The following is a 12571-nucleotide window of genomic DNA, read 5'->3' as shown; positions in this document are numbered from 1 at the left end:
AGAACAACATTCCAGGGACACTGAAGTATGCAATTGACTGACCTATTTAGGGGGTGGGGAGGGGCAGGAAGAGATTAACCAAGGAACTTCATATACACACAATAGTGTGGGGAAGGCCTGGGGAGGGAATGAACAGGAGCAGGGTGAAGAGGGTCAGTGGGTCGGGGGAGAAGGGGGACATCTGTAATACTGTAATACTTTCAATGATTAAAAAAAAAAAAGAACAACATCCCTGGATTTCAAATGTGCTTCAGTTTCTTTTATCAGAATAAATGGCTTCAAGAGCTCTGATCTTTCCAAGTCTCTCAGAGCTCAATATGCCATGACCTCTACCTCCTTTAATAACCAGTTAAGTTGCCAAACCACTGTTGTAAGTGTAATGAATGAGGAGTTCTTGCTTCTACAGTCGGGGCCACCTCTTATCTTGGGTACCTTCTGGCCCTGGCTATAGAAATTCCTATATGTGACATGCAAGCCCTCCCTGCAAGGAAGCACCATTTCCTTCTGCCCCATGATATCTACCCTTGCAAAGTCCAGGGCAACAGAGGAGCACATAAAAGACATCTCTCTGGTGTCTTTGCAATACCATGTAATTTCAGGCCTGCACCTCGCAGAAAGTGGGTCTTTAGATTAATATAGAGTTTGGTCTCAGTTTTTGGTCCTGAAGCAACTAAATTGAAAGGATTCCATTTAGCCCTTGAAGTGAAACCAGAATATATTATTGTAGGACCATTTGGCAGAGAAATAATTCTGTAAATTATTTGCTTTTTCCCCCATGGCATTCTGGTGTGAATATTAAGCACATATTATTATTTTGTTAAAAAAAGCCTAATAGTGGCTACTACTGTGTTGTTGTTGTTGTTGTTGTTGTTGTTATTATTATTATTATTGTTGGAAATGTAGCTGTCTATAAAGAGAAATTAAAGAAATACAAATTTAAGGATCTGTAACTTTTGGGGGGAATTTATCTAAGATATGCTCTTAACACTATATTATTGTCCTTTTGATTTAGGTGAAGGATGCTACCCGAAAGATCGCAAAGGCTTTTGCCATCTCTGGCCCATTCAATGTCCAGTTTCTTGTCAAAGGAAATGATGTCTTGGTAAGAAATGCCAAAGCGTTTGAGAGGAGAGCACTGCTGTGTTAGATGTTCTCGGTTTGTGTCCTTCTAGTAATCTTCCCTGTGGACACAACCACAGAGCAAGTGAGACCACCTGCCGCTGTTAGTAACTGGGTATAGGATGTTCACAGTGTATAATGCCTGCCTAGTTTGAAAGCACAGGCTCTTGGTGGCACTGACGTGTCAATCACAGCTTTGGAAAGCACTCTGATCCATTGGAAAGATCACTGTCTGCCACCTACAGTATAGTATAGATGGATACAGTGACTACCATAAAGTAATCTGAACACGTATAACAGTCACAAATGACATGCCCTGAAGTGTTGCTTTACTCTTTTCCCAAAAAAGAAAGCTGTTTTTTTTATACCATTTACCAAAATATCAAAAATGTTAAATCAACTAGGTTAGTCTTAATTAATTTAGTCTATTTCATTTTACCAATCAGTAACCAATACTGATTCAGCATCTGCTATGCGAAGTCATATGGTGGTTACAAAAATTTATAAAACACAGTCTCTGCTCCCAAATATCTTTAATTTAATGAGGGCCAGGAAGAAGATAAATTTGTAGAAAACCAGCCTGGCTGGCATGGCTCAGTGTTTGAGCTGGGAGCTCACGATTTGATTCCCAGTCAGGGCACATGCCCAGGTGTGGGCTTGATCCTCGGTATAGGGTGGCTAGAAGGCAGCCGGTCAATGATTCTCTCTTATTGTTGATATTTCTATCTAGCTCTTCCTTCCTCTCTGATATCAATATATATATTTTAAAAAAGGAAACCATAATATAAGTTAGAGTACAATAGCTGCTAGAAGGGATGTACAAATGAAATGGTATTGGCATCATAGAATAGAGAGAGCATATCAACTAGTGTGCATGTGTTTGCATGTGCACAAGCGTGCACACATGTATGTGCATGAACATGTACCTGAGTGTCATTTGTCTGGTTGTTTGGTTTGAAGTGGATTATAAAATATTTCAAGGAAGATTTTGTATTTTGAGCTCTATCTTAAAGAATGGCTAGAAAGAAGTTAGAGAGGACATTACCCATAGAACATCTAGGAGAAAATTCGGCACATTTTAGGAGATAGTGATTAGTTCAGTTCAGCAAGACCATTTTTTTCTAGGGAAATAGTGCAAGGTAAACTGGAAAGTAAGATTGGGGCCATGAAAATGGAACAAGATAATCCAGAGGGACATACTGGGACAGCAGGGTAGAAGGCCTTCAAGGACTCCACCTTAATCTGATGGCCAGTGAAAGTCCAATGACAGCTTTCAGTAGGGATGTGGGATTATCTGAGCTGGCATTGACATCAATCTGTCAGCAGTGCAGGGCAATGGAACTTTGGAAAAGGGAAAGAAAGTCAGAGTTAAAGTGACTAATTGAAAGAAAACCAGTTAGAAAAGTGCAAGCAGCAGGAGTAAAGGGAGAAGCTGGCAAAACAAGGGCTGGTCCCCAGTCAGGAAGAGCTGGAACCCAATTGGTGGGGAGAATATTAATATTGTTGCTATTAGCTCTCACCATCCTTTTTCTTCTTTTGAATTTTGTTATCTTTGCAGGTGATTGAGTGCAACCTGAGAGCTTCTCGATCCTTCCCCTTTGTTTCCAAGACACTTGGCGTAGACTTCATTGATGTGGCCACCAAAGTGATGATTGGAGAGAGCATCGATGAAACACCTCTTCCAACATTAGAGCATCCCATCATTCCTTCTGACTATGTTGGAATTAAGGTAACATTTGAAAAAATGTATTAGTCATTTTTGTAAGTTCCAAGGAAATGAAAGGAACAAGTTTTCATCCAAAGAACCTTGATATTTTATGAACCTTCTCACTAAAGTGCTGGACTGGAAAGTTAATGATATTTCCTTTGAATATGTAACGAAGATGCACTACAGTCAACTTTATGTAAATCACTGTGCATTTCAAAATAATTTAAAAACCATTTAGAATTGAGTCAAAACTGACCAGCTGAGTGATTTATAGACTACGTTTATGAAGCTGATGCATGATGGTGCCAGTTTAGTTGGTAAACAGAAATCATGGATATATAGTGTTAGGATGAGGCTTGAACTGAGCCACATTTGAATTGTGCCAAGACTTCAAGAAGGCAGGAATCTTGTAACAGTCTTTCTCCTATGGTGTTGGTTAAATTCTTACCACCTTAGTCACTGTTGCTTAGTCTCTACTTTCTTTAGTGGTACAGTTTTCCCACTTGAAAAGTTGAGATAGCAGTCACTGTTAACAGTGGCGCTGTGAGAGTGATGAAATTGCCAGCACCTTTATGAAGAGTGACCAAGAAAATTTAAGGGTTGTTCACTAATTTCATATATATGTATATCTCATGTTTTAAAAATATTTTTTATTGATTTCAGTGGGGGAGAGAGAGAATCATTGATTGGCTACCTCCTGCATTATAGGTCACTCCTGGTTCATAGGTCACTGAGCCACACCAGCTGGGCTATATGTATATTTCTAATGATAACTCATAATGAAGCCATTGTGCTTCTCTAGCTGCCTCCGGGTGTCCATGCCCAGAGGATTTAAAATTGTGACTTTAACTACTTTAATGAACAGGCATGAGGATTAGTGAGATATTATATAAACACATATGAATTTTTTAGTGAAGCACACATTAAATTAATTTATATTGAGTGACATATTTATGTGACACATGTTTTAGATGCCTTCCAAAAACTTCTATTTCTACATGTACTAATGAACTCAACCACTGTGTTACAGTGGAGACTCTGACTTCTGACTTTCACAGTGGAAGCCTTACATTGAAGCTATAAATAAAAAATATTTATTAATCTTACTTAAGTTAATAATTTAGGATGCCTTGGATTTTATAGTGCACTGAAATAGAATGTCACTTTTTATGTTGGGGAATGGTAGCATTTTAAACCTGGAGACTATGACAAAACATAAATCATTAAATCATTAAAGCTTTCAAGGCAATACACACACACACACACACACACACATACACACACACATACACACACACACACGTGTGTGTGTGTGTTTAAATTATGTTGAGACCAACAAGGTCCTGAAAAATATTTTCCACTGAAGATTCTATATAAATTTTAAATTCATGTTTCTTTTTTTTAAAATTTCTTTATTGATTAAGGTATCACATATTTGTCCTCATGCCCCCATTCCCAGCCCACACCCCTCCCCACACATGCCCCCACCCCCCTGTTGTCCTTAACCGCTGGTTAGGCTCATATGCTTGCACACAAGTCCTTTGGTTGATCTCTCCCCTTTCCCCCCACCCTCCTCTACCCTCCCTCTGAGGCCCGACAGTCTGATCTGTGCCTCCTTGTTTCTGGGTCTGTTCTTGTTCATCAGTCTATGTTGTTCATTATTTCCACTAGATGAGTGAGATCATGTGCTATTAGAAATACACTTATAAGAACCGAAAATGAGACAAGCAATAATGGTTATGGTGACAGGAAATGAATCAGTCTGTAGTGAGTTTCTTTCTGGGCCAACAGTTCTTTTGAGACCCAATTACAATGTCCAACAGTTCCTTATGTGTACATAAAAAATTCATGTTTCTTTATTCATAAACACAGGAATATGTATACACATGAACACATGTATATGAAACAATTTCCCATTAAAATAATACTGATGGGTAGATAAGCATTTTCAAAATGCACTGTATCTTTTAGTTTACTTCTTTCCTAGTTATTATTGTATATGAATCTACTTTTTTCAAATTATTTATTTATAGTCAATCTTAATATAGCCCTGGATAGGTAGGTAGACATCAATAGATGAGGGTATTGAGAAGCTGGAGGGCAGGAATGTATGATAAATTGACTAAGATGACTCAGTAAAATGACTCCAAGCTAGAATTCCCATGACACCTCAAAGGGTGCCTGAATCTAAAGAGAAATAGTCTAGACTAGATAAATGGATATATGCAAGAAAGAAGAATTCAGTTCTTAGTGAGTTGCACTGATAAAAATGAATGAAAAGGAAGCACTCCTGTCTATGTTCTAGTTCATATGAAAGTTCTGAGTGAAAGTGTTTCCAAGCAGAATGTTTTTCAAAGCTTTTTAAGAGGTGTCAACAACAGTTTAATATCTCAGAAGTCAGCTTACAGACAGACATTTCTGGCAAGGTGGTTTGTTACAAGTTCAAATGATCAAAACAAGAAGAAGAATGTTTCAAAAGCCAACCAAGAAAAAAATGTGTTTGAACTCTGTGTTTGGGTAGACCAATGCCCAAAAGACTTCGTTTGAAATCACTCCAGTAAGACTCTGTGTAGGCCAGATTAGAAACACTGGCTTAGACTGGTCACAGGGGCCCTATTTACAGAAATAATTTGTGATTATTTAACCCAAGTTTTTGGCTAAGAGCTCAGGAAATTCTTGGAACAGAGTTTTAAAGCCATTTTTCAAGTTAGATGCTTGGACCAAAGAGATTCTTTTTACATGTCTACCATAGCCTAAGTGAATTGTGTGAGAGATGATTCACTAAATATATTTTTTTTCTCTTAGTCCTTTTAAACATTTCTCACATGCTTTTTCCTCCCCCTTATTTCTGACAGGCTCCAATGTTTTCCTGGCCCCGGCTGAGGGACGCTGACCCCATTCTGAGATGCGAGATGGCTTCCACTGGAGAGGTAACTAGTAATGATTAACAAACAATTTCATTAAGTCTACTTTGAAATATACGGTTTTCTGATCTGAATATAGTAAAGTAAGTTAATAAATAGTAATGTGGACACAAACTTCTGCTATTAGAATAAGTCTGAAAAGGGCTTAAGAATTTTGAGCTAAAGAAAAATCTTTTACTTTTGGGGACCAGATTCTAAAATCAACATGTGAATATAATACATGTATTTCTAATTGGTTTCCACATTACACACTGAGAATAGCTTCCAAATATCTTCTACGTCTTTCTTTTCATTTTAAGATTTTCAGGTCTCTCTGAACCCCGCCCCCCCGCCACGCCCCGCATTAGATCAGTGGATTTTTATTAACAAAATGTAAAATAGATGTGCATCATCAGAAAGATCATGGTCCTAAATATAGTGCAACATGCAAATATATGCAAAACTTCAGAATGACTTTCAAAGCAACTTTAACCTCTTGGGGATTATTTAAAAACTATAATGGGAGTGGCCACTGGATGTCCCTCTTCACTTGTGTTGGGACTCTGTCAGCTGAAGGTTTCTTCCAGAATGTGAAATGTGTTTCTTGTAGAGAGCTGTCAGATTCTAGAAAGTTCCCTACATGTCAGTGTCAGGACATTTTATGAATCACCTAGCCCTTGACAGACTCACCAGATACAACCTTCACATTCTCATCCATGCACGTAGGACTGTCAACACCAGACTGTGAGGCATCATTGTTTCCTCTTGGTATTGAGGAAAACCTGAAAGGGGAAACGTTTAATTGCAACAAATACGGGATGTTTTGTATGGTTGCCTGGTTTCGAGCAAGGTCTGCAATGAGGAGCCAAGTGAGACTGGAAGGCAGGCAGTGAGGAATAAATGGCTATCTTGTTTGTATGTGGATTGATGACTGCATTCTCTTAGCTCCTTTGCTGCTTCTTTTAATTTAATAGGTGAGATAACCTAACATTAAAGCAAGGGGCCTCCATTCCATTTCCGGTCATTGAAGGAGGCTCTCTTTGGGTTTATCTTGATCCCATGGTCACTCAGTAGAGGGGCTATTTTCAGCTGGTCCAGGGTTCATATCAGGGAGAGAATGTTTTCCTTCATGCCATTTGCTCTAGTGTGGCAAATCCATTTTCAGTGCCGAAGTCCGTTCTGCCTCCAGACATACATTATTGGTGTTCCTGAATTATGGAAATATGAAAAAATTAGAAATTAGGCTCTCCCTTTGTAATATCTGTTTCAAAAATATAAAAAGATAATTCTTCTTCCATTATTAGAGTCATATTTCCAAGTGTCACTAAGTCTGATGTTACAAGGTCTATTGTATAAGCAAAATCAAATAATAATTCTAGCTTAGTGCAATGTCAATTATGTTTCAAAAAGACATTTTCAAGTGTTCAAATGGCTTATTGAGGGGTGGAATGAACCTTTAGCTCCTGATCTAGGTAAGGGTGTTTTATTTTCCTTGTGGTGAGGTAAGGCTATCAGTCCTAATCTTTACTTGAATATCTGACTACTTCATATGTTTTTCTGTAGAAAACTGCTGAAACCTCTTGTGTGCTGTTGTACTTATATGCACTTATGATGGGATGGCCCAGGTTCTTTCATTAGAATTTGGGTACCATTAACTTAGATCCCATTAAGTTAGTTGGCCAGAACTTGACCAAAGAAAATGTTCACTGTGGAGTATACAGGGTGGGGAAAAAGTAGGCTTACAGTTGTTTGTATGGAAAATAATACAATGATTAATAAATAATAATGCAAGAATAAACTCTGTGTTTCATGTACCTGCAACTGTAAATCTACTTCTGTCCCACCCTGTATATTGGTGGTCAATTGAAGGTCAACGTGATTTGAGAACTTTCCTTTCATAGTAAAGGAGTCATTTGCTTAAAGAATGAATTTAGCCATCAGTGTTATTTACTATAATGGTGTTTCTGTACCTGTGCCAAATGATGATGTGCATGGCAGAATCTACACCCATCCTACTCACATATACCACTTGTTCTATAGTTATGCTGGCCGTGTGACTTATAGTTATATTGTAGCACAATTATGGTAGATGAAGCCTCTATGTATCGTAATATTATCTGTTAGTTTGGAATTGTTTTTTACTTATGGCTGCAGGATTCAGAGCTAGCAGTATGGTATGTATGTTCATTTTATGGAAATTATAAAAAACAAACTCCTTTGAGATTTTCATGGATTTATTGAATTGCTCAGAAGGCTTTCTCATACACTGTGTGAAAGGACTCCTGAAGGAATGATCAGCAGTTATGCATTTGTGCTACTGACCTGTGAATTCATGCACTGTTGCATAGCATACACAACATACACTGTTATTTAAACATTATGTCAACTTAACATTTGGTAACTCACCGCATTATGGACCAGAAGCTGTGATTTGTATCCAAATAATTCACAGTAGAATCCAGTTATGTTGTTCCATGGAGTGCTGTTGGATAGAGAAAGAATTGCTTATTCATTCATTATGCTTAATTAAAAACATAAGATACATCTGCCCTGGCCAGCCTTTTCATCCCTGAATTCAGATTGCATGGGCAATTTAATAAAACCTGGCAAAGGTATCTATGAGTAAAGTGCTTTCCATTTGTAGTTGTTTTTCGGTAAAGGTGGTTGACTATTTGCTTCCTTTTATTTTATCTTTTTCATTTATTCTAAACAGGTTGCTTGCTTTGGTGAAGGTATTCACACAGCTTTCCTAAAGGCAATGCTTTCCACAGGATTTAAGATACCCCAGAAAGGCATCTTGATTGGAATCCAGGTACGTGGTGTGTGGTTGTATGCATGCCAGTGGGCACATGCTGGGAATGGCTGGGGGAAGGGACCTTAATTATTGTATCAAAGAGGGAGGTTAGTTTGAACTCCTTCTAAAGAAAATAGCAACTTATACAGAGAATGGTCATTTTTTCTCTATATGTTCCCTGATTTTTGCCCTTTTTTCATTGCAGTGGCCAATACAAATAAGTGGGTAAATAAAAAAAAAGACAGAGAGAAAATGTCTCTAGTGAAAGGGTAATTGTTCTGAAAGGAATTTAGGGTGTCTTTTAAAGGTATCTCCTTTATTCTTTGGTTACATCTTCTCTGTATGTTTTACTCTTAGTTTTCCTTCTTACCCTTAAACATGGGCTTTCCAAAAGGTTGGGTCTTACCTCTTCTTTCTCTTTCTATGTCTGTGTCTATCTCTATCTCTTAACTTTCTCCTTTTCCAGCTCATCTATGTCTACAATATCCATTCTATCTAAAACAATCACCTTTAAATCATAATCCTCAGCCACCTCATATTTCCAACAGTCTGGTAGATACCTCTCTCTGGTGTCTGAGCCTCATCTTGACCTCTGTTCCCTTTCTTTCTTACACTCATTCATTCACATTTCAATTTCTACTAACTGTCAAAAATTCAAAGTTGAAGAAGATGGGGATTTTTTGAGAAAATTTCTCAGCCCAGCTCTCCATGACTGATTGTAAGTTTTTAAAAGGCAGTGACTTAATGGGCTTAAGGACATCAGCATTTCCCACAGAATACCATGGCAGTTCTTCAAATATTATTATTTTGTAAGCCTTCTAAGTCAAAGCAGGGTGCAATAATTATAAGTGAATGGCTTCATATAATGAAAAGGGCCTTATTGGTTTATTATTCTAGGCCAAATATCAATCTTAGTGCAAAATGGTAGTCAGGAAACTTCTATTACCACTCCTTGGAATAATTATTGCAAGAATGTAAAACCTGTTCTGTTTATAAATTTCCTGAAAAATACTAGATGCTTCCAAAGGGTCATTCACTTTCTTTTGAGAGTAGTAATTCTTGGATCCTTTGCAAACAATAGCTGGTCTTATATATCACCCCTGCTGTACTTTTAATAATCTCAAACCCTGCATGGTTACATAAAAATCATTAAAATATAATTAGAACAGTACCAGGTATCCTCAAGCCAGTGGGTGATTATTATACATGCCATCTCATTAGGGTGTCTTAATATCTGCAAATTAGACCCTGGAGACTGGATGGGTAGTGGCCTTGGAGAAGTTTCTGCAAAGAGTAACTTGGGATTTTGCTTTATAAAGGTGCCACAAGGGTGAAGGTGAACAGTTAGAGTAGAGACTAACAAGATGACTTGCTATTGCAAATCTTAATGGCAGTTTAGAGACACATCACACCATATGAGAGAATCATTACATTATAAAGGGGTATTAAGTATTATTAAGTTGGAAGGGTGAGAGTTTTTGCCCAACTTCCAGTTATGGCTTAAAGTTTAATGTGAGACCTGGGGGCATTCAGAGGAAGACCATGCCCTTAATCCCCATCTTCTCAACTAATCATATAGTGCTAACATTTTAAAATACCAGTTTAAAAAGGCAGTGATGTATAAAATTGTGCCTTGTTTGGTTCCAGTGCTGCAGGGAAATGTGAAGCAAAAATTAATTTGATCCCTATGAAGTATTTGTGCAATGTTGGCATCAGTGAATAGAACTTCTGCTTTTCAGGAGAAAAAGGGGGGTGGAGTTGGAGAAAAAGAGTTTTCTTAAGCAAGGGATTCTGTCCATTGAGCTTCTACCTTTCCACATACTCTTTTTTTATTTTTTAAATGAAATAAATGTTTCAGTAGCTACATGAGTTATTGCAAAGAACTTTCTCCCTGTGCATGAGTACATACTGTTAGAGATTTAAATATATATGTATTTTAATTACAAAGATACAAAGGAAATATTTAAAGAAATATATAATAAAATATTCACAGCTGTGCTAAATTTTGATCAGCATGACTCTAAGCCTTCAGAGATATATAAGAATCACTTCCTGACCTACTTTATATGGGAGGCAAGGAAAACTGCCATCACCAACAATTAATGCATAGACTCACTATTATTATGTGAAAGACTTTCACTTACAGCAATTTAAAAAATCTGTAGTCATAAATTTAACACAACAATATGACAGAATATATTAGCTAGAGAGTTACTATCCATAAAAGTCACTGGGCATTTCTTGGCTAGAATGGAACCAAATCTAATCAAACTTTTTACCCAAACTTCATAGCAACTGTGGACAAAGTAATTAAGGTTCCATATCTCAGGATACACTGTACTTTTAAAAAATCATTTTATTTAACACGATTCCACTAGGTCAGAAGAATTCATATAAACTCATTCGAATATATGGTCAAAACTTCAAAGGATCTAAAATCTAGAAATGAGGGTTAGGGCCAGTAAAAACAAGGGAAGGGATTTAGGTGAGTTATATAATGAAGCTCTAAGAAAGAGAGTCCACAACTGCATTTGGATTTCTTAAGACAACCATTGATTTAGCATGGGTGTGGACATCACTCACAGTTAATTTGCCCCATCATTCCTTCATGTATAAATGGGGAGGATGGTCAATATCTAACCCATTTATTTGAGGCAAAGGTCTTCTTTTCTCTTCATCTCCCCACCTGGACCCACCTGCCTGTTATGAGTAGAACAATTTAATTGAAGATACCTTAATGTATTATCAACATTTTATAACAGGTTATAAGATAAAATTAGGGGGAAAGAGAACTATGGAGAAGAGGTAAAAGGGACTCGGAGCCAGGAAGCATTTTTCTTATTGTTGGCAGTTTAATATAGATTTTAAATAGTAGTTATTACTAGTGAATATCAGCCACTTCAAAACATTTAGTAAATAGTTTGGGGAGGGGACATGCATACACTCATTGGAGTTATTGCAGTCTTAACATTTTCTTTTCATTTTCCTTCTCTTTTACCTGCAATCCTTCACACACACACACACACACACACATACACACACACACACACACACACAGACTGTCTGTGTCTGCGGGTGTCAAGGTTAAATCCTATGAGTCAAATTACCTAGGATATTGGAAATATTTATAACATCAACCTGATGTAACAAGGGCTTTGGAAAAAAATCAGGATTTAGATTTTGTCAAGGGATCCTTGTCAACTTAACTACTACACGCACACTGTCTCTACCAAGAGGCTTTCTATAGGCTTGGATGCTAATATAAGAAACACATAATGCAGGTTTATATGGGAACAGAATCATCTTGGATTCCCTTGTAGGGTTTCCAGCTTCCTTTCATCCCATCAGGGTTTATTTCTAGTTGCTGTGAGCAGGCAATCTGCCTCATTTTGAAGTTTTCTGGAACACCCGTTAACGAAAAACGATTGACTCTAGAGTAGATCAAGAGCCCTTGTTGTTTGTTCCCCTGTGATTGGGCTATTCAGTGATGCTTGTGGAGAGGCGAGTGCCATCCAGACAGCTGCGCTTTGGCATCGCGCAGAAACACAAAGCAAGCATTTTATTTGAAAAAGACGACTCAGAGTGACTTCTATAACCTTTTATCTTCAATACAGAATCATTAGGAGCAACCGTAGAGTTGTCAATCCAGACGCCCCTGTAGAGTCCACAGGCATCGCACAGTATTAGCTTGGCTTTTCTGTTCCGTGGGCAGAAGTTGGAGTAATATGAAAATGATAATTAGAGGAAATATATATATATATATATATATATATATATATATATATATATATATATATATGACTTTCTTATAAACATGTTCCAGGCAATAAATCAGCTTGTACTTCTCACCTCTAGTTACAAATGGTTTCTTACCCAGGTATTTCCAATCAGCTATTAACTCTGGGGCCGCTCAGATGCAAGCTGACAGCTGTAATTTCTTTTTGTAGAGAGGCTGTTTTATGTGTCACAAGTGTTCAATACACATTGGATAGAAGTTTATAATGTGGCTATGAAAGCCAACACCCCGGACCGGGAGGCAGAGTGGTT

The 12571-nt window shown here is 37.6% G+C and overlaps 1 protein-coding gene across 1 annotated transcript in view; it reads left to right on the top strand.

Annotated features, from left to right (window-relative positions):
- Nucleotides 1-12571, top strand: part of CPS1 (carbamoyl-phosphate synthase 1) — a 110056-nt gene that overhangs the window by 88628 nt on the left and 8857 nt on the right. Inside the window, exons 31-34 of the mRNA XM_008145205.3 lie at nucleotides 1013-1102; nucleotides 2678-2848; nucleotides 5683-5757; nucleotides 8444-8542. Of these exons, the coding sequence (XP_008143427.1) occupies nucleotides 1013-1102; nucleotides 2678-2848; nucleotides 5683-5757; nucleotides 8444-8542 (435 nt within the window). The remainder of the gene's footprint in view (nucleotides 1-1012; nucleotides 1103-2677; nucleotides 2849-5682; nucleotides 5758-8443; nucleotides 8543-12571) is intronic.

This window comes from Eptesicus fuscus, chromosome 11, assembly GCF_027574615.1.
Source record: "Eptesicus fuscus isolate TK198812 chromosome 11, DD_ASM_mEF_20220401, whole genome shotgun sequence".
Lineage (NCBI taxonomy): Eukaryota > Metazoa > Chordata > Mammalia > Chiroptera > Vespertilionidae > Eptesicus > Eptesicus fuscus.
The sequence above is the reverse complement of the archived record's forward strand: the minus strand, read 5'-3'. Positions and strand labels throughout refer to the sequence as shown.